Below are 23,566 nucleotides of genomic sequence, written 5' to 3' on the forward strand. Positions count from 1 at the left end.
CAAGGTATTTACAAATGAAATATTTTTATGTATTATTTACTCATTTTTATTCAAAGTTGGTGATAGAGTGAGAAATTCATGAATTTCTTTTGCCAGCAGATATACAAATTGCACGTGTTTGTTTGTGTATGTGTAATATTTGATGGTTGCAAAGCTATGGTTGCAAGTAGAAAACACCTCGTGGTCAATTGTTGTCTTCTCCTACTGCATTTGATGTGTCTGCTTTAAATGCCTTTGTGGTGTGGAAAGACTTGAATCCATCATGGGAGACAGAAAATAATTTCCAAAGAAGGTTTTTTCCTGGACTTCTGGGCTATACGTTTCACATAAATGTTTATAGGTTGTTAATGCTTTTATGTTGAGAAATGAGTGTTACACAGTACACACAATCTTATTGTCAAAAATTATAGTTTTCAAATGTTCATGTTTTTTTTTCTTGATAAATTCTCCATATTACTGGTTTACATATATTTTTTATTAATTTATTCAAAAAGTTTTTTTTTGTACATTTCATTTCATATAACTACAATCTGACTAAGTCTTGTCTTTTAGGTGTCTTCTGTGGCATATTTCTGAGGCACTCTGTAAAAACAAAGAAAAGACCAAAAAATTTGAAAGAACATTTATTTTAATGTTTCCATATGGCATTTTGTAAAATAAATAAATAATAATAAAAAATGTATATCTGAAAAGATATTTATTTTAATTTTTACATATTTTTTTAATTTTAAACTCAATAAATGTTGGGATCAAATCGCACATGGAACCTGCTGGCCTACAGATACACAGTCTAATACAGGGTTATAAAGAGCTATATAAAAATACATGCAAAAAAGCACACAAAAAAAGTTTCCAGTAGGCGGAGATAACAGTGTAGGCACCGACATCACAAGCCAAAAACTCCAGTTTTGTTGTCTACATGATAACATTGCAACCGAGTTTTTGAAAATCTTGACTCTGGCAGGCGTTTTAAAAAATGTGCAGTTTCAGTGACCTTGTGTGGCATTTGCATGTGGACGAACCGTTGAAGAAAAAGACGTAAATGAAAGATAATTTCTGCTCTGATCTGTCAGTTGATCCGTGATATGCACATACAAGACCCTATACTGTTCGGCACGCACATGATCCGCAGATTAATTTATCAATTTACACATTCAAGCTATTTTAAACCACAAGAAAAGAAACACATAGAAAAAGCTGCTATTTTAAAAACAACTGCATTCTTATGGATAGAGCTTAAGTTTCAAAACAATTTCCTACCTTATTACATGGTATCAAAGCATTCAGTAAAGCATATTCAAGATTAACTTACAGAGGTTGCCAACATTTGCTAAACTGTGGACTAGTTTTGACTCTTGCTGCTGATTTAATTGATAATGCGATGTTTGCTGAAGGAAAAAGATGTGACCAGATGTGGGACTATAATGAACCAGTCATAACTTGCTGGAAAATAAATTACTGGTTAATATGGCCAGAGCTCAATTAGTCTTGCATGCCATATGACGGACAGGCAAAGCAACCAGTCACGTTTTGTTTTGCACCGCTTTGTGTTTAGGAGCATAGAAATGTTGCCACAATAACGAGCCGTTCCGGTAAATTGAATCTGGCAATTTACCAGGATGAGAAGTTGTAACATTACCAGGAAATTGCTGGAATTGTGATGTGTGTAAACGAAGATTGAAAATTATCGGTATAAGAACGTTCATGTTCAGACCGTGCTGATGTGAAACGTCTACTCCGGGCCAATCCAAATTAAAACTTCAATGGCTCTTGGCCAATCATTACAATCTGATGCAGATGATGCATTTATTCAATGCTGTGTAGATTTTTGGTATGAATTCATCAAATATGATGTTACTGGACCAAAAAAAGGTAATTTGAAATCGATGCGTGAATGGTGCTTTACCAGAAAAAAAAAATGTTGTTGCCTGTGTGAACAGCACATTTTTAACATTTTTCCGGTTAAGTCATCCCAATAATTTTACAGCAATTTGCTGGTATTACTGTGTGAAAGAAGCGATTGTCACAGTTGTAACTTAAACAGATTTCTTCCTCTGAGAGGGGGAATCATAGATCACACCATCTATGACTCCAGGCAGATTGTTAAAGAACACGACACATATCTCCCAGAAATCTCCATAACACCCTGGTTAACTGTTACCAATTGCCCTAACCCCCACCCTGATCTCTGTATTTTGTTCTCAATTCATCTTCTAGGGTGAAAATGAGCTGCTGATAAATCAACATTGATACGAGCAGATAGATAAACAAAGCCTTTGAAAATGAATGATCATTTATAAATGATAAAAAGGCATAACCATATCATTTAGATTGCTGAAATGGAAGGATGTGCTTGATTCTGTTCAGCTCTTCTGGATCTGATGTCATAATACAGAACAACCACAGCAGCCGCAGCAGCCACGCCCATTAGAGCAGTGACGACCAATCGGATCACAGCTTGAACAGTCTCACAGCCGTGGCCTGAGTCTGAGGAGTAAAAACATGAAATACATGCTAAATACACAGTAAAATCACTGGTGACATCAACTAATACCAGCGCTACCGTACCTGAACATGTGTGACAGTGTTCACTGATGTCCAGATGTTGAGTTTGCTCAGAGAATGAATTGTTCAGCACACATCTGTAGGTGTTTTGATCCTGATACTCCATCTCCAGAGGCAGAGAGAGACTGCTGAGGTCAGACACACTGATGCTGGACAATAAATGGTTTTCTTTGTACCAAGAGAGAGTCCCCTGACCCCCATTCACCGCTGAGCACAGCAGCATACATTTGGATGCTGATGACGATGATGAAGGAGGACAGTAGCTGAAGATGACAGGAACAGGCAGAGGAGCTAGAAAACATGAGCAAATAAAGCTAGGATGAATGAAGATATAGATGTAGATGAGGGAGAACCATTCAGAAAGACTTAAATAGAATCTGATTTAGAAAGTTACCAGTAAATGTAAACCTGGGAATCGATAACACATTTTCATTTTAGGGATCTATGTACAAGGTATAACCAACCCACCATAGACACTCAGAGTAAAAACCTTCCTCGTACGGTTGCTCTGTAGTTGATAAAATCCTGAGTGTTCAAGTCTGGCGTTTTTGAAGCTCAAAGATCCAGTTTTCTCATCGACCTGCAGTCCGTCTCTGAATCGCCCTTCAAGAACATCATCATATATAGTGATGCCGTTGGCCGTATCCACGATTTCAGCTATTAAATAGTTCCCAAACCTCCACTGAATCAGATCATTGTTCATTTCAGTATCAGTCTGTAGAGTGACAGAGTTTCCCTCCATCACTGGAACTGACTTCATCTCATCCCCATCGTCAACCGCGCCTGCAGAACAAACAGAAACCGTGTTTATCACAGATGAAGACTTTCAAATACCTTCATGATGGTAGTATTGAGTTCACTAAAGTAAAGAATAATATCCCAAACTACCACATGGACACAACACAGATGAAACTGATATTTAACTCACCATAGACAGTGAGAATGAAGAACTTCTTCATAAGTTTGATCTTTAGTTCATAACGTCCAGCATGTTCAATTCTGGTGTCTGTGATGGTCAGACATCCAGTTTGACGGTCCACCTTCATTCTGTCTCTGAATCGTCCATCATAATCATAATTTACAGTCATGCTGCTGTCCAACACATTGATTTCAGCTATTAAAATGTTTTCCGGTCCGAACCTCCACTGGATCAAATCATTATTTCTCATTTCTCTATCAGTGTGTAAAGTGACAGATTCTCCCTCCTTCACTGACACTGACTTCAGCCCGTATGTATCCCCAAACGCACCTGAAGAACAAACAGAAACAGAATAAGAGCTACTAATAACCACTAGTGTAAATGGTTTGAGAATTACATTTGAAATCTTTAGAATACATTTTATGGTGATTTTCAATAAAACACTTAATTTAATTTGAGCTCCAAACATCATTAACAGAAAACACTTACTTCAGATGACATATTGTATCTAATGAAAACTAGTGCTCCTAGTATTTGAGCTTCAATATTATTACATAAAAGACATTTAGGGGGAAGAAATTCCCTAAATCTGTTGCAGAACAAATATTTAAAACTCACCAACCAGACACCACAAGAACACACAAAACCAAACCATGTTAATTTTTCAACAGTTTCAGTCAAATATGAATATGAAACTCTTCGAAACAGCTTTAGTAATAAAATGCGAGATGTGTTGAGACGTGTGGCTTTTTATCTTTTTATGCCTCATATCATAAGATCTAAATGTTAACACATTGAGTTCCTGCAAGGACACAACTTCCTTTATATCAGTAGTTCTTAATGTGCCCCACAGCTCTGCAAATTTAGCAGTTATTCCTCATCTAATACATCTATAGAAAAGACTGCATGAAATTAACAGAGTCTTTTAGAGAAAAGAAATATGGCAAATGTGCGGACATGAATCGAGAACCAAGATAAAAACTATATAGAGTAAAAAACTATTTTCTGATTCGGCTTGTCACTGACATTATTTTTAAAAAGAAACTTGCAAATCTTACCATTTTCTCCTAGTTTCTTAACGTGGTCTGTAGTTTAAAGATTTATTATTGTGCAACTATAGCACACATCCCTGTCAATAAAATATAGCATGTCACAGGAAAATTATGTTTAATGTTAATAACATTTTGTAAATATGTTTGTTGTTTGTAAAATTATGTAATTCCAGTGTTTATCTCCTTTAATGCAAGTGGAATATTTAATGTAAATGTGTATATCCAAGATCACAATATGTGTGTGGAAAGTTGCGTATGCATATATTATGCCCATGCACACTCAACGTTTATAAAGTTAGTCATTGTAATGGTGATTTCTGGGAGGAGTCGGGGTGGAGATGCACGTACACACATCTTCCTCTGAATGGGATTTATAAAGGGATTTTTGTGCAGGTTCTGGCGCAGGGTTTTATAAATCGGAAAACTTTTGTGCGTACGCAAAATCTAGCTTTTGTGCATATATACAATTTTAGGATGTAATCTAAGGAAAGTTTTATAAATGAGACCCCAGGATAAATGCTTTCGAGACGGGTTTAAATCCGATCGCTCAAACCACTTCAGAAGGTGGTCTGGGAGGCATTTCTCCGCAAATATTAAAATAATAAATGTGCTTTTATAGGCTATATGGCAGGGGTCGAAAAGTAAGTTTGGCATCGGGCCCCCAAAAATAGAAGAATTTGCCACTAGATGGCAGGCCAGAACATAGTCAAAGGATAATTTGATAGGTATAAATTGATAGCCTGAATGCACTGTAAGATGCTTTGGATAAAAGCGTCTGCTAAATGCATAAATTGATGAAAAATGCAACAACAATGGCCCGCACATGAGCTTCATGATTCATGTATAATATATTTTCGTTTGTTTGAAATATCACAGTTTTGTTCATAAAATATATTAAAAAATTAAATAAATAAATAATATTTGTTTGAATGCTTTATAGAGAGTGATTGCATGCTCCGAACCGCTCACATACTCTGATCATGAGTAAGTGTTGCAACTGTTATGGCTGTGGAAGCGGGGGAGATTTTATTGTTGGCAGGCCAGTTACAAGCTGCCCATTGCTGAAAACTGCTATATGGCATGTCATAGTAAGATATGACAGCGCTAATGCAACACGCAAGGACATTTACAAGATGTGCAGACACCATTCAGGATGTTTAGGGGATTTTTGCTTTAAGTCCTCTGAAAGTCATTTAATTTTACTTCTAGGCTAATCAGATATCAGACACACTGCATAGAGCAAAATATGTTTATTTTAATTGAACAATTGTAAAGTCATGGTGCTCTTTTCATGTGTGTGTGCGTGTGTGCTCTTGTTTTTGTGACATATCAAGACGCAATTCTGTACAATGACATGGGTATGACACAGGTATTACAAGGAGAGGGTGACTTTTGACATAACCCATGTCCCCATTTTTCAAAACGCTTATAAATCGTACAGAATTAGTGTTTTTTTTTTTTTTTGAGAAAGTAAAAATGCACAAAATTTCCTGTGAGGGTTAGGGTTAGGTGTAGGGTTGGTATAGGGCCATATAATATACAGTTTGTACAGTATATTCATTACATGATATAATAATTGTAATAAACTACCACTGAAATTCAAACAAGGATTTCAACACCATATCTAAAATGCTTTTAAAATAATAATAATAAGAAGAAGAAAATCTTGAGTTAATTGTGTTTAAATTCAAACTACACACTGACTAAACCTGATTTGTCCCAGAGCCATTGAATGGCTGATTAGTTCGTATGATAATGAGCTCGGTGACAGAATTCAAATTGTTTTGGGGGAACTATGAAATTAATACAAAAATATAGCAGTATGTTCTTATTTTTACCAGCTTCTGCAAGCGTGTATGGTATTTGTTATCAAATTAGGGGAAGGTGTGGCCTAGTGGTTAGAGTTTGACTCCTAACCCTAGGATTGTGGGTTCGTGTCTCGGGCTGGTAATATCATGTCACTTTCACATCAGTGATTTTATATTTGAACTCTGCTCTCTGTAAGTAATGTTGTTAGGCTTCTTCTAATCTTATGTTCAATGTAGAGTGCTGTAGAGTGAAGAGAATAGAGGATAAGAATGGACACTCATATGTCAAGCTTGATGAGGATATTGTCAAAAGGTAAACTGAGACGTCAACAAAATACTAACATCAGTGCAAATTATAATTTATAATACATTTATCCAATCATGGATACAAAATTGTCATTGTCTAATTTTATATTAATTATTTTTGCCTTTCACAGATCCTGTGATAAAGCAGTCTTCAAATACTGCAGTGTCTAAATGACAAGCCCTTAGACATATCTTGAAATACACTTAATATACTCAAAGTTTTTTCAAAATAATACATTTTATATATTCACTTAGTATAGTATAGTTTAAATATATTAAGGTTGTCTGAAAAAGCACAATTTAAATATATATCTTTTTTACCTGGGTTCTGTATATATATTTTACATGTATGTGAAAGGGCGCCTCCATGTCATGCATGTGCATTAATAATTTTCGAACAAAGCTTTGAATATGAATAATAATAAAGCACATTTATTTTAGGTTACACTGTGGGATCCACATTAAAAATAAATCTTCACAATTGAAGGCTATTTGACATTTTAAAAGGATCTAACAGCCGATGCCGCTCCAATTCGTTGATCAAACGGATGACTCTCATAAACCTGTTTTAATAAATCACTTTTGCATTTAATAAAGATACAAAGCAGGTTAAGTTAAATATTATTGAACAAATAATTATAAAATAATGTTGACTGTGATCTTCGTTTCGCTCTGTCCGTCATCCTATCACAGACGCCGAACACCATTAAGCATTATCGCGACAGCTGCTCTTCTCGCAAAGCCACACGTTGTGGCCAATATACATTGCGAAGCCCAGAGCTCGCCTTGCTCGATACCACTCAAGACCGGGCTCCCCTCGAGCGCTAGATCGCAGCAGGCATTCAACCAGCCTGGGCCGCACCCCAGTGCTCACCACAGCAAGTCTCTCTCGCTTTGCAGACCCCCTGTCGTAAATCAATACATTCTTCAGGTGAAGACGCTAACGCTGGTTTCATGGCTAAAGTTGTTAAACGACGTCATGACGTAATTCTGTCGGATGACGATGCCATTTAACCACAAAGCCAAGGCATTTTTTCAAGGCAAGCCATCCACACCAAAATGTATGAAGACATTACATTTGCCTTACTGTGCATGTTTAAACCTCACTGAGATGGCAGGACCAATTTATTTAGGTAAGGCAAGTTTTTTTTATATAGCACATTTCGTACACAGTGGCTATTCCAAGCACTTTACATGAAACAAAAGTAAAATAATTATGAAGAAAAATAATAATATAATAAATAAAACAAGCTATTTTTAAACTTAAACCGCAGTAGCGTCTGCTCCCGCAGGAGCCTCTATCTATATTTCTCCACCGCCGCAGCAGCGTCTGCTCCCGCAGGAGCCTCTATCTATATTTCTCCACCGCCGCAGCAGCGTCTGCTCCAGCAGGAGCCTCTATCTATATTTCTCCACCGCCGCAGCAGCGTCTGCTCCAGCAGGAGCCTCTATCTATATTTCTCCACCGCCGCAGCAGCGTCTGCTCCAGCAGGAGCCTCTATCTATATTTCTCCACCGCCGCAGCAGCGTCTGCTCCCGCAGGAGCCTCTATCTATATTTCTCCACCGCCGCAGCAGCGTCTGCTCGCGCAGGAGCCTCTATCTATATTTCTCCACCGCCGCAGCAGCGTCTGCTCCCGCAGGAGCCTCTATCTATATTTCTCCACCGCCGCAGCAGCGTCTGCTCCCGCAGGAGCCTCTATCTATATTTCTCCACCGCCGCAGCAGCGTCTGCTCCAGCAGGAGCCTCTATCTATATTTCTCCACCGCCGCAGCAGCGTCTGCTCCAGCAGGAGCCTCTATCTATATTTCTCCACCGCCGCAGCAGCGTCTGCTCCAGCAGGAGCCTCTATCTATATTTCTCCACCGCCGCAGCAGCGTCTGCTCCAGCAGGAGCCTCTATCTATATTTCTCCACCGCCGCAGCAGCGTCTGCTCCCGCAGGAGCCTCTATCTATATTTCTCCACCGCCGCAGCAGCGTCTGCTCCCGCAGGAGCCTCTATCTATATTTCTCCACCGCCGCAGCAGCGTCTGCTCCAGCAGGAGCCTCTATCTATATTTCTCCACCGCCGCAGCAGCGTCTGCTCCCGCAGGAGCCTCTATCTATATTTCTCCACCGCCGCAGCAGCGTCTGCTCCAGCAGTAGTGTCTGCTCCAGCAGTAGTGTCTGCTCCCGCAGGAGCCTCTATCTATATTTCTCCACCGCCGCAGCAGCGTCTGCTCCAGCAGTAGTGTCTGCTCCCGCAGAAGCCTCTATCTATATTTCTCCACCGCCGCAGCAGCGTCTGCTCCAGCAGTAGTGTCTGCTCCAGCAGTAGTGTCTGCTCCCGCAGAAGCCTCTATCTATATTTCTCCACCGCCGCAGCAGCGTCTGCTCCAGCAGTAGTGTCTGCTCCAGCAGTAGTGTCTGCTCCCGCAGAAGCCTCTATCTATATTTCTCCACCGCCGCAGCAGCGTCTGCTCCAGCAGTAGTGTTTGCTCCCGCAGAAGCCTCTATCTATATTTCTCCACCGCCGCAGCAGCGTCTGCTCCAGCAGTAGTGTCTGCTCCCGCAGGAGCCTCTATCTATATTTCTCCACCGCCGCAGCAGCGTCTGCTCCAGCAGTAGTGTCTGCTCCCGCAGGAGCCTCTATTTATATTTCTCCACCGCCGCAGCAGCGTCTGCTCCAGCAGTAGTGTCTGCTCCAGCAGTAGTGTCTGCTCCCGCAGGAGCCTCTATCTATATTTCTCCACCGCCGCAGCAGCGTCTGCTCCCGCAGCGTCTGCTCCCGCAGCGTCTGCTCCCGCAGGAGCCTCTATTTATATTTCTCCACCGCCGCAGCAGCGTCTGCTCCAGCAGTAGTGTCTGCTCCCGCAGGAGCCTCTATCTATATTTCTCCACCGCCGCAGCAGCGTCTGCTCCAGCAGTAGTGTCTGCTCCAGCAGTAGTGTCTGCTCCCGCAGGAGCCTCTATCTATATTTCTCCACCGCCGCAGCAGCGTCTGCTCCCGCAGCGTCTGCTCCCGCAGGAGCCTCTATTTATATTTCTCCACCGCCGCAGCAGCGTCTGCTCCAGCAGTAGTGTCTGCTCCCGCAGGAGCCTCTATTTATATTTCTCCACCGCCGCAGCAGCGTCTGCTCCAGCAGTAGTGTCTGCTCCAGCAGTAGTGTCTGCTCCCGCAGGAGCCTCTATCTATATTTCTCCACCGCCGCAGCAGCGTCTGCTCCAGCAGTAGTGTCTGCTCCCGCAGAAGCCTCTATCTATATTTCTCCACCGCCGCAGCAGCGTCTGCTCCAGCAGTAGTGTCTGCTCCAGCAGTAGTGTCTGCTCCCGCAGGAGCCTCTATCTATATTTCTCCACCGCCGCAGCAGCGTCTGCTCCAGCAGTAGTGTCTGCTCCAGCAGTAGTGTCTGCTCCCGCAGGAGCCTCTATTTATATTTCTCCACCGCCGCAGCAGCGTCTGCTCCAGCAGTAGTGTCTGCTCCAGCAGTAGTGTCTGCTCCCGCAGGAGCCTCTATCTATATTTCTCCACCGCCGCAGCAGCGTCTGCTCCAGCAGTAGTGTCTGCTCCAGCAGTAGTGTCTGCTCCCGCAGGAGCCTCTATTTATATTTCTCCACCGCTGCAGCAGTGCCTGCTCCCACAGGAGCCTGCTCCCGCCTCTATCTCCACGATGAATTCTCTCTCACAACTGTAGAACAATGACCACGCAATCAATATGGAGAGAGAGAAGAAAAAAATAATTAATAATAATTCTTAAGCTCTTGGCTGGGGAAGGATGACATCACCTCTGCTTTAAGCTATTCCCATGCATCCAGATTCATGGGACTTATTCGAGGTACACTGACAGGACAGTAAATTCCATTTCATCCTACACTTAATTTCGAATGCAAGCCAATCAAAGATTTTCTGACATCATCGGAAGCAGCGTATTGGATTTGCTAAACCACTACACAAGTAACCCTCATAGCATCCCCTTTAGACAACTCAAATTGCTCTGAGTACTGAACCCTCCGTCAGGTGCTGCAAAGCGCTCCCAGTGTAAATCCTCTTTTAAGGTCATCGAGACTTACCTATCTGGTGCCGCGAGTAAAGAGCTCCCACCAGATGCAGGCGAGACTTTCTATTCTACAGCCAGCAAGGCTACCTGTTCGATGTGTGTGCTCCCTTCGGATGTCGGCGAGAGTCTCCAGGTTAGGTAAACCTAACCTTTTCTTCCTACGGCCGGCGAGACTTACCCATTCGATGCGCGTGCTCCCATCAAATGCCGGCGAGAGCCTCCTGGCCAGACTACCTTTCCTTTCTCCTTACAGCCGCAAGCTGTCATTTCCACCATGCACTATCCAGATCCCGCGGGAGGCCGGCGAAAACCTCCTTTTCCATTTATACGGTCGTCAAGGCTTTCCCATCCGATGCTGCGAGTACAAGCTCCCATCGGCAAGAGCCCCACGTCCACCCAAATTTAATGGCATTTTCAGCCAATGCATGCTTTGGAGCCATGAATGAGTTTTTTACTATAATAGTACCCAGCATGCATTGCAGCATCTTTTTTATGGTCACCATTGTTGAGATTCATATGCTGATTATTGATGTCTGTGTGTGACTAATTGACACCATAGGAGACTAAACTGTTTGGAAAGTCTTTGTATTAACTGACTGTCAGAGAACAACTGCTTCTTAGAATCACTTTTACTGTAATCAATCCAACTAATTACACAACACTTGTTTCATCAGAGATTAGACTCCAAGCAGCTCAATAATGAATAATTATCTTCACCAATATAAAATATAACAACTAACACCTAGGTACACGTTAGGAAAAAAATGCAGCCTCTGTGTTTTTGTGTAACACTTGATGATACTTTTTCTGGGCTTTTGATTTAGAACAAATATGTTTTAGAAACATAAGGTCCCAACAGCCAGAAAAATAAGTAAGACAGAAGTCAAGGGTCGAGAGCCCAACTAAAGCAAACAGTGATCTCTAACATGGTTACTTCAAATGAAACAATAAATCACCTTCTAAACCTTAGTTCATTCTCAATAAGATCTTCTGTAGACGTCTGACAGAAATAAAATCAGTCTGGTTATTAATAAGTGGAGCTGGTGATGCTGTTTGTGGGGTTGTTTAATCAGATCTTGAGAGATTTCATGTATTTTATTTCAGTTGATTTCATCTAAGGCTGTGCATACACTGTACGATTTTCATCCGATTTTGAGCCGAATTCTGACTCGTGCGACTCTTTTTCAAATTTCAAATTTTATACAATGTGGTATATTTTTGCAAAGTTATTCTGAAGCAATTTGTGTAAATAATTGTAACTTTTTCAGTTTATTTTGTGATGCTTATGTTTATAACACTAACATGTCTTCATTATCATTGAAAAAATATGATATATATATGATATATATTTCATATTTAATGGCAAGAAATCAAATGTACATTACACTAGCAGTATTATATATTGTGCATTGTTTTTGTTGTTTATTTTAAACAAAAAATTATACTGATTATTTCAATAGTGTGTGTGTTACCATTAATGTGTGTTATATTCTATCCCTTATAATTAATTAATGTCAACAAATTAAAGTGTACATAGCAGTTTTGTATTTTGTGCATCGTGCTAGTTCTGGTGCCTTTTCAAAACATCAAGTGATACAGTGCACCTACTGCCACTTAATGCCTTATCATCAAATCTCCTCATGTATATCGTGCCAGTAAGTCAAAGTCAACTGTACTACATTAGTAGTGAGGTATTCTGCAATGTGACAAGCAAATGAATGAACTTGACTTATCTAATTCTTTTCTAAACATTTGGCTCTTGTTTTATTTGTAGCCAATTATTTGTTTATGTTGTACATACTAATCAGGCCTATTCCGTTACTTTACTGTAAACTATTTTAGAATGCAAAAAAAAAAAATCTTATACTTTTGCTCTCCATCCACATTGTACTATAAGGTTGAAAATTTATTTTCTTGTCTCTGAAATATATTATTAAATATATATATTAAATATATTTTGGTAAATGAAGGTTGAAATGAAATATATTTTCGATTTCAAAAATATATTTTATTGAACTTCACAGTTACGACATATATTTAGCATATATTTAAAATATATTTTGGCAAAAATAAATGTCTTTTTTTACTGTATGGGGTAGGCTCTCTAATTCTGGAGAAATCCAACATTTCCATATTCGTGATGGATGTTGCCCATTTATAAATAGGCTTTGTAGTTCAGGCGTCTTTCAGTATTCTACGAAAAAAAAAAAATGAACAAAAATATGCCAAAGTGCACCACTGCTCGCGCCGGATGTCAAGGTGAACAACTGCACTGTTTCCAATGAATATGTGCACGACTCACGAGAGACACCAGCGTGATCAAACAGCTGAAACAGAAAATACTAATATACTATTGGTCACACTTAAGGCATAATTGGAAAATGCAAACTATTAGAAGGAAAAATAATCAATAATAATAACAGAGTTAATAAATATAATTTCTAGATGCTGGACCGATCTAATTTCACTCTGCAAATTGAACCAACATTTTTGTTTTTGTTTTAACCAAGAATGAACCGAATAGAAAACATTTAGCTTTTAATCTGTGTAATCCGTGTATTTATATGCATGCATAAGAGCCTTTGTGTAAAGGCCTTTCTTTTAGTTTCTCTTTGTTTCAGCTGAAAAAAAGGAAGGAAGGTCTGTTATTGGATTTGAATTTGACCATCTTGTGCAAACTTTCAATGTGTTTGCCTTCTCAGCACCTTGACTGAACTTTACTGCAGTTACATTTTGCACGGCATGCAATATTTTTTCAACTTTGCTTTACATATCCCACTGTGATAAGATAGTGTTGGCAATGGAAACACAGAATTAGGCACACGGATGTTAAAAATCTCATGGAGAGTATTATTTATGTATTATTTATGATTGTCTTTACAGCCTGTTCAATTGCAGGCAAAAGTCCAGCATAAAGGTCTTCAGCTTTAGTTATTGAGGAAGGAACAATGTATTATTTATTATATCTGAAAAAAAAAAATCCCTGAAAGGATGGTTCACATCCTGGTTACAAACTTACATTACCCTTAAGGGGTTTATTTTACTATAATGAACAGTTGACTCTTGTTACCCTGCCAGTTTACCATTTCTGTGAAATAATGAATTGACTTTATTCAATTTTGTGTAAAGAAAGAACACAGAATGATTCAAAAGACATAAAGCAGAGCATATGAAAACGGTTGCAGGACAGTAGCCAAATATAAACTTCATTGGTCATTTAACATTTGAGTGTTGCAACCGTCCAATCAGAATGAGAATTAGAAAGGGCTGAGTTATAATAAACAGGAATAGACATAAATGATTGAAACTGTTGCATAAATAACAGAACAAGATTAAGTAAAGTTCAATTACAAAAGTTCAAAATGTCAAATATCCTCGAATAAACTCGTCACATGAAACTCTTTCCAGTCACTCCATCCCATATCTTGAATTATTAGCATTTATGGCACACCATTGGTCTTCAAGAGATGGTCTTCATCCCTCCTGGGGTGGCCCCACTCTTCTCTCTAGAAATATGGCAAAAAGTCTTAGTGTTTATACTTGACTAACTGGGGCCCTGGTCAGGAAGCAGACAGACTGGCTAAACCGACCGTCTGCTAGCTGCCTCCCGTCACAGAGGTCAGTTAATTCTCAGCACATAGAGACTCTTTCACCTAGATATCACACTATAGAGACTGTGTCTGTTCCCCGAACTAGAAAATACAAAAAAGGTAAAGTGGGAGGTGTTGCTACAATTTATAACAATCATTTCAGTATTTCTCAGAAGGCAGGCTTCAAGTATAACTCGTTTAAAGTAATGGTGCTTCATAAACAAGTGTTAATGATAAAAATCCTGTGATGTTTGTACTGGCTACTGTATACAGGCCACCTGCACACCAAAAAGACTTTATTAAAGACATTTTTTCTGACATTCTATCCGAGTTAGAGCGTGGATTTTAATATCCATGTTGATAAAGAAAAAGATGCATTGGGTTCAGCATTCATAGACACTCTGAACCCTATTGGGGTTACGTCTCAGGACCTACTCACTGTTGCAATCAAAAGTCAGTTTTCTTTCAAATCAAAGCTAAATACACATAGAAACATATGCATATGGTGATATGGATAGACACAGATGAAACTGTTGACAAAGGAATTGTTGAGTAAAGTTGTTAGTTTTGTTTTCTTCGCTTACAAAATGTATTCTCGTCGCTTCATAACGTTATGGTTGAACCACTGATGGCAGATGGACTAATCTGATGATGTCTTTTATAATCTTCTGGACCTTGACAGTGTAATATAAGTCTATGGGACAGTCCCAGGCCTCCCCCCATGGAATGACATGGGAGTAAAAGATTAATGACAACATTTTCATTTTGTGGTGGATTATCCCTTTAATGGTGTTGAAATTATGCAGCCAAGCGATGATATCTCAGGTCATTATTTAGTCTTGTCCAAACTTCATATAGCTAAAACTGTAAATTCTACTTCTTGTTACAAGTATGGTAGAACCATCACTTCTACCACAAAAGACTGCTTTGTAAGTAATCTTCCTGATGTATCCGAATTCCTTATTCGGATACATCAGGACAGGATACATTCTTATAGCATATCCAAAACCTCAGAACAACTTGATGATGTAACAGAAAAGATTCAACAGTAACAGAGACGATGAACCCTCTCTTTTCTAGCATCGTAAATACAGTTGCTCCTTTATGCTTAGGGAAGGTTAAGGAAAACAGTCTGACACCGTGGAATAATGAGCACAGTAAAATGGAGCGCAGTTGGAGGAAAACCAAACTATGGGATTTCCGTATTGCTTTTGCGGGAAAGTAACCTATCCTACAGAAAAGCATTAAAAACTGCTAGATCTGATTACTTTTTGTCTCTTTTAGAAGAAAACAAACATAACACCAGGTATTTATTCAATACAGTGGCTAAATTAACAAAAAATAAAGCATCAAGAGGTGTTGACATTTCCCAACAGCACAGTAGTAATGGTTTTATGAACGATTCTGTCACTGATGGAGTTTTGGTTCCTTGCCGCTGTCGCCTCGGTCTTGCTTAGTTGGGGACACTTAATTTACAGCGATATCGTCGACTTGATCGCACAGATTCTATTTAATCTGAACTGAGCTGGATGATGACATCACTGGATTTAAAGATAAACTGACCTTTAACTGAAAATTGAGTGTTTAATCCTGTCATTTTTCATTATTGACACTTTTGTCCTATTTGATACTGTAAAGTTGCTTTGACACAATCTGTAAAGTTGTGACTTGATTTGACTTGACTTTTGATACCTGCTTACAACAGAGGCCATAAAGGTTAATGGCATACAATAAATAACAGCTCAGTATACGTATATAAGGTATAATCATTCTCTTCACTGCCAGACTTCACAATCCAAGCATCACTGACAGTGAATTGTGGAAAAGATGGCCTTATTCACTGTGGTAATTATTTTAGCTTGTCTACATGTTGGTAAGTCAAATTTATTTAAACTAAAATCTATCTATCTGTCCGTCCGTCTATATATTCAATTCAATTCAAGTTTATTTGTATAGCGCTTTTTACAAAACAAATCGTTACAAAGCAACTTTACAGAAAATTATGTTTCTACAATATTTAGTAGTAGCTAGTAGTTTGTGCACATTTGACAGGATTTTAGAAAAAATAAAAAAAATAATAATAATAATACAAGACGTAGTCAGCTAGACGATGAACTATCAATATTATTAATTAAGTTATTATATGATTCAGTCACACATTTAGCAATAATTGTTAGTTCTGTTTGTTGATTCATCTATCTATCTATCTATCTATGTGTAAAATAATTCTTAAGTGTGGTTTAGTTTTACTTTTGATTATGTCAAGTTTCAGTAACTATGCTGCTGATGCAACAAACAATTGACGTAAAGATCTGAGATTGGGAGCAGAGTCATGCCAATAGTATTTGAGCAAAATTTAAGTATTTTGGACCAATTTTTAAAATAAATATTTTATTTGGCTTAATTTTCAATATATTGTATATATTAATGGAGTGTGTGCTACTGAATTGAGTTCTGAAACCAATTACTTGTTGTTTTAGGTTCTGCATACATAGACTGTGTACATGGAAGCTATATCTACAGAGGAATTACCGATGAGCCATATGAAAGTGAGATATACAAACATTATATAATATTTAATATAAAATAAAGTAATTCTGATTTGTAAATATTTAGAAAAAATTATCTTGTTTTAAAGAGTATTACAAGGGTATTGGGAAAACAACATTGGCATTATCTGATGTGTTTGTTTTAGATTGTATGTTAGAATATCTATTTGATCTGCCTTACAGGAGGCAACATTCTAGAGACTATCACTGATATCAGCCCGGATGATCGTCTGGTTCTGGAGCCATATCTCTGTGCCATTGCTATGGAATATCTGGAGCTGGATTACACTGCTGGAAGCTCAACTGCTACCTTACGGCTGATCAAATCGCTCGATGCTGACGAAATAATGATGGTTTGTTCCATCCTCACTGATCCAATGCCTATAGATAGATAGATAGATAGATAGATAGATAGATAGATAGATAGATAGATAGATAGGGGATTGTATTGCATTTTATTTTATCATATATGTCTGTTTGTATGCTTTGTCTTCTAGTATGCAGATGCTTTTTATTATTCAATCACCTGCGTAGGAGGGGTATGTTTATTTAAACAATAACATCATTAAATCATTAAATAAGACAATTATTATTCTATAATTATTGCAATGTATTATACAGAGAGAGAAAAAAAGATTACTATAAACTATAAATTCTTCTTTTTCCATTTCAGGCAAAAAACATCCGGAAACATACCATTGGGGATTTAAATGACAACCCACCGGTCTTCCCGACCAAATCATACGGCTTCACAGTGTCGGAGGTGTGTGTAATCTCACACCTTCATAGTGTGTTTGATCACTGAGGGCACTGAGTAAACCTGTCTTTCATTCTGTCATTCCAGGAGATACCTGTGGGTAAAACTGTGCTCAGTGTGACAGCTACTGATAATGATGTATCTGCACTAAGCAAAGTAACTTTATATTCTATTCTGGTAAGTCAATGATTCTTACATATTTGATATACACAATAAGCTTCCGGAAAACTGCATTAATGGTGAATGCAAAAGCCCTACATGCACTAAATGAGTGACATTTGATCTGACAGTGTCCAAAGCCCAACTGTTGTGTTGTACTTTACAGAAGCTATGGGACGATTGACTTGGAAACTGCATTTTGATTATAAACAAAAACATTGAATATATCTTATCTCATGTTTTCTAGCTACACAGCAAATCCTCAATGTTAGATTAACACTGCTCTGTGTTTATATGAGTCCACACTCAGAGTGTTAAAAAAGTAACACTGAAGCAGTGTTAAAGTTATTTAGAGTGCCGTCGCTCCCTACACGCAGAGTACGCAGTCTGTGTAGGGCACCAAGCCCCGAGGGGGCACCATCCCAGTTGCTCAAAAAAAAAAAAAAAAAAAAAACTTCCGCCATTCTCCCATCCCCATTTGCGACCGCTCGCACCTCATGTTTGCTGAATATTTATAATTGATGGATGAACATCAGCAATCCGGCGCAGAGAAAAGAAAGCTAAAGAAAGTAAAAAATAAAATAAAAAACAGGCATAAAGTTGGCTTGACGTTGGACGTTCGAGAGTCTCAAATTTAGGGACCGTCTCTAAAGTTACATGCAATATTGGCATTTATATTGTATACACTTTTCTAACATCAGTGGCATTTGAGGAGAATGACTTAAAGTCATAAAAACAACTGTAATTGTTCATCTAGGTGTCAGCTATAATGCACAATTGAATTGAATATTTGATATTTATTAAAACAAACTGTAAGTCATATGTAAATTATGCTACTTTTTCACATGGACTCAGACACAAATTTGAAGCTCAATAGCATTTGAGGAGAAAGACTTGCAGTCATAAAACAATTGTAATGTGTTCATTTAGGTGTCAGCTACAATACACACCTTATAGATTTTAATAGGCCTATATATTAAATAAATTATAAATCACTGCTTAATTTCCTTTTGCATGATTTCTGAATGCTTGAGACTATAAAATACATTAGAGTCATAATAAAGTTATAGCCATAGGTAAATGTCGAGAGCTACAATTGTAATTTGTAAATAATACAATTTATTCATTTACTTTTTTATTTGATTAAAGTTCTATTTTCACCCCATAGTAATTGTTTTTTATTTCATCACCATATTTGAGGAAGGGGGGCACAACAATACAATCCTGCTTAGGGCACACATTTGGCCAGCAGCGGCCCTGGTTATTGAGATAATTATTTTTAAATTATTGGGCGAGGATTGATCATTAATGAAGAACGCCTGCTGTTAACAAACTGAATCACTGAAAGAAAGAGAACAAGAACAGAAAAAAAGAGATGAGGCGAACAGAAATACAAGAACTACAACTGACTTCAGCCAAAGCCTTAGATTGAATCAATTGCTTTTGACTCTTGACTTCAAAGGGGACATATGATGTGATTTCAGATTTTTCCTTTCTCTTTTGAGTGTTACAAGCTCTTGGTGCATAAAGAAGATCGGTGATGTTGTAAAGACTAAAGTCTCAAATCCAAAGAGATATTCTTTATAAAAGTTAAGACCAGTCCACACCCCCCCAAAAACAGCTCGTCCTAACACGCCCCCACATATCTACGTCAGTATGTGGGAAGATTTGCATAATGCCGCCCAGATGTTCATGCAAAGAAAAAAAAGCGTACCTTTTATTCTTGTCGTAGTATTTTTGTTGCCGATGCCGCCATGTCATATAGGCGCTGTGTGTTTCACTGTGAAAGCGAAACTACTTTGTTTGGCCTTCCAAAAGAGGACGATATCCACTTCGGTTGAGCTGATCCATGCTGGTCGCTGAATAAATGCAGCTTTGCACTGTGGATGAAGCCAATCACAATCACACTTGATAGCTGGCCAATCAGAGCAGACCTCACTTTTCAGAGTGATGAGCTTTGTGAAAATCGACACGTTTTAGAAGGCGGGGCATAGAGGAGCAACTATAATGTACAATATGTGGAAAATAATGTGTGTTTTTTTTTACTTTAAACTGCATAAACACATTTCATTACACCAAATACACAAAATAATGTTCTTTTTAGCAGCATGACATGACCCCTTTAAAACATTAGAATTTCATTGATTGATGTAACTGTGCATTTGGTCTGCTGTGCAGAACTGATGCATGCAAATACTTTTTTAAGAGATGAAATGAAATAACATGAATTTATGCATGTCCCCATCTACTCTTGTTTACAGCCTCCAGTACCAGAAGACTTTGGACTGAGTGAAGATGCCCAGACGAATTCATGTAACATCAAGTTGACTAAACCTCTGAACTACAACAAGATTCAACATTACAAATTCACCCTGCTTGCTAGAGTAAAGCTACATCCATTTCACTTTGATTACTAAACATAAAGTACTACTCTAGTCTACAAAGCATAGCTCACCCAAAACTTAAAACTCTGTCATCATGTACGTGTTCGTGGGACACAGAAAGAGATGTTTAGCAGAATGTCCAAGCTGCTTTTTACATACAAGTGTTTAAGGACCAGGAACAGCTGTCATGATGTCAGGATTTAGATTTAGATTGGATGGGAAAATTATTTTAAGGGTGACAGTAAGTCAGTACTAGATATATAATAAAATAAATTAAATGTCATGAAGAGATTAAAATAGTAAATTTAATGGTTGGGTAAAGTCTAATTCAACTTTTGGGAAGGTGCTTTAATAATCCAGTAGTTTGGTTACTATTGGGGTTATTTTTAACCCAACATTTCTTTTTAAGTGAGGTTTATTTTTTTTCTTGCAGGATGTAGGAAGCCTCACTGACACAATGATAGTTGAAATAGCAGTTAAAGATGAGGACAACCTAAACCCTTATTTTAACCACGGTCTCTACAAGGCATCCATTAAGGAAAATCAGGTAAATTACGTTAAAAAAACTATTTTATTTTTAAATTACATCAGAGGACAACCCTCTTTTCTGTCCATGCACAGGTAGGACACTTCTCACACATCACTCCTGAGGCCATAAAAGCTCAAGATGGCGACAAAGGCATCAACACGTCTGTAGTTTACAGCTTAACGACAGGTATCCTTAAAAGACGATTACATGACATATGTCCTAATCTAAATAATAAATAGTTAAGTTATGAAATAATGAAGTTACTGATGATAATAAAGCATATATTGACGTTTTTGTTCCAGTCATTCCAAATCAATACCAGAACAACTTTGAAATTGATCGAAAAAGTGGAGTGATCTCTGTGACGAAGGCACTAGACAGAGAGGAAATAGAGCAGATTTCTGTTATCATACAGGTATCGGAAGTTTCTAAAAACAGACATGAAAACTATTAGGCTGATCTTAAGAACGAGAATTCAGTACTTTGTTTATATATATATATATATATATATATATATATATATATATATATATTCTCTAAACAGCTTTTTTCTTGTAAAAACAGGCAGCTCAGGAGAATGATGCCCGTAAGACGGCTGAGACTGTGGTAATGGTCACCATTGAGGATGTTAATGACATCCTGCAGTAACTTGACCAGGGGGACTGTTCTTCACGCTTTGCTTAATACATCTGAAATGATTTGACAGTTGCCATATCTTTTAACCCTGATATCTCTTAAAACCTTGTTTTGTGTTTAATTTCATTGTGCATCATAAAAGCAGTTTGAGATTTGAGGAGTGAGTCTGCATTTCCTGCAATTTATTAAAGCCGCCAGCATAATAACAGACATCCCTGTTGTCAGATTAACACTGCTGGGTGTCTATATGGGTCCACACTACAGAGTGTTAAAAGTAACACTGAAGCGGTGTTGAAGTTAATGAGATAATTAAGCTATTAAGTGATGATTGCGCATTAATGATGAACACCTACTGTTACAAGCAAAATCACTGAAGAGAAACAGAAAAAAAAGAGAAACACAACAAATAAGTGAAAGTGACAGTGAAGTGACATACAGCCAAGTATGGTGACCCATACTTAAAATTTGTGCCCTGCGTTTAACCCATCCAGAGTGCGCGCGCACACACACACACACACACACACACCGTGAACACAAACCAGAGCAGTGTTCATCATTTATGCTGCAGCTCCCAGGAAGGCAGTTGGGGGTTTGGTACCTTGCTCAAGGGCACCTCAGTCGTGGTATTGAAGGTGGAGAGAAAACTGTAGATTCACCTACAATTCCTGCCAGCACCAAGACACAAACTCACAACCCTTGTTTTGCAAGTCCAACACTCTTACTTATAGGCCACCACTTCCCCCCTGAGTTCCAGTCACAGGCTTTTATGAAATCAACTGAAATAAAAGACATTCAATCTCTCAAGATCACAGCAGAGGAGGATTAAACAACTCCACAAACCAGCTTCATTCATTACGAACCAGATTCGCTTGTGACTTGAGAGTCCCACCTCTGGTTGTAGTTCTTGTGCTTCTTTTTCATTCAATCATTCTGCTTGTTATCATCAGGTTTCTTCAAATAATCAAACAATCATCAGTTAATTAACCGCTTAAGTACCTAATTAACTTAATTTACTAAGAGTAGGTTATGTTTCAGTGTTGAAACTTCAGAGCTCTACGGACGAGACTCCAGTGGATGTGACAGATTGCGCACAATATTATATATTATTATAAATTATTACAATGAACCTGGAGATTTGGCCTGGTTCTCACATAGCACAGTGCACATAGTGTTACCCATCAAATATAACTAATATAACTAAATTTGATAATAGTGACAATATTATTGCAATTTTTATATATATATATATATATATATATATATATATATAAATTAATAAACAAATTAATAAAGTGTGAGAATACGGAATTATTTTAAGATAAGGGAGTATTAAATACAAATACTATTATGACAAGGTAATGTTTAATTTACTATATTATATATTTATTACATTTTATACTAATTTACACATGGATCGCCATTTTTTATAATGTATTTCTATAATAAAAAGCAAGCAAGCAATATGACTTAATATATATAATTAGCATCAAATTAACAATATATCTCTTATTCTCAAGGATTAAAGAGTAAACGGGGAAAAAAGAAAAATGATTGCACAAGTAAAATTAGGTGGCCCCATGGGTGTATTTCCAGAAAGCAAGGTTAACTTACCATCAGCTAAATCCTGAACTTTCGGTTGATTAACCCAAAACATACTCGATTACAAAAGTAATCTTGTTTCCCTGAGATATGGGAACGAGTACTGCGTATTACTAGACATTATGGGAAAAAGTATTTTCAATCATGCAGTGTAACTGCATGGCCATTGGATCATGGAATAAATTTTAAACATTTTTAGTTATGCTGCAATAGATATGAATCAAAGTTATTAACAATGAACTGTATTACACAGTAAAATACAAGGTCCAAAGACCTAAGCAAACAAAAAAATTTATTTTAACAAAACTTTTCCAAGAACAGAACTAAAACACAGACATTTTTATTTTTTATTTTACAACCACTTATAGAAAGTACAAAAAACAGTAAAAACAAACAAACATCATGTTGTAAATTTATTTTTATTAGGCGCACTGTCAATTTTTACTCTCGGCAGCAGGCAAGAGTCAACTAATTTCTGGAGATCTTTTGCATATACTTGCAAAGTTGTCCCTGCAGAATGTGAGTTGCTGTGCATACAAGTGGTCTATTGTTGGTCCAGACTCTGCTGATGCGATGGCACGAGGCATGTCCGTCTCCGTAGACTGTGAGGTCAGTTGATTGTAACACAAGACTGAGAGACAGTTTTACTGAACAGGGCAAATTAGCCCGAGAGCAC

At 38.0% G+C, this 23,566-nt stretch overlaps 2 protein-coding genes across 2 annotated transcripts; one reads left to right on the forward strand and one right to left on the reverse strand.

The window, feature by feature from the left end:
* Positions 1 to 576: 576 nt before the first annotated feature.
* On the reverse strand, positions 577 to 4,227 carry LOC127951913 (tyrosine-protein kinase-like otk). Its single transcript, XM_052550057.1, has 5 exons — positions 4,103 to 4,227; positions 3,494 to 3,814; positions 3,034 to 3,348; positions 2,569 to 2,856; positions 577 to 2,487 (listed from the first exon to the last, which is right to left on the reverse strand). The coding sequence occupies exons 1-5, from the start codon at positions 4,137 to 4,139 to the stop codon at positions 2,327 to 2,329; spliced, it is 1,122 nt and encodes a 373-aa protein (XP_052406017.1). The 5' UTR covers positions 4,140 to 4,227; the 3' UTR covers positions 577 to 2,326.
* Positions 4,228 to 16,048: 11,821 nt separating this feature from the next.
* Positions 16,049 to 21,448, forward strand: LOC127951915 (protocadherin Fat 3). The gene is made up of 11 exons (XM_052550058.1): positions 16,049 to 16,150; positions 16,758 to 16,826; positions 17,010 to 17,179; positions 17,324 to 17,365; positions 17,500 to 17,589; positions 17,671 to 17,760; positions 20,004 to 20,126; positions 20,560 to 20,673; positions 20,748 to 20,841; positions 20,958 to 21,070; positions 21,220 to 21,448. Exons 1-11 carry the CDS (start codon positions 16,105 to 16,107, stop codon positions 21,301 to 21,303), a joined length of 1,035 nt encoding a protein of 344 aa, XP_052406018.1. The 5' UTR covers positions 16,049 to 16,104; the 3' UTR covers positions 21,304 to 21,448.
* The last annotated feature ends 2,118 nt before the right edge of the window (positions 21,449 to 23,566 follow it).

This window comes from Carassius gibelio, chromosome B3 (assembly GCF_023724105.1).
Source record: "Carassius gibelio isolate Cgi1373 ecotype wild population from Czech Republic chromosome B3, carGib1.2-hapl.c, whole genome shotgun sequence".
Taxonomy (NCBI): Eukaryota; Metazoa; Chordata; class Actinopteri; order Cypriniformes; family Cyprinidae; genus Carassius; species Carassius gibelio.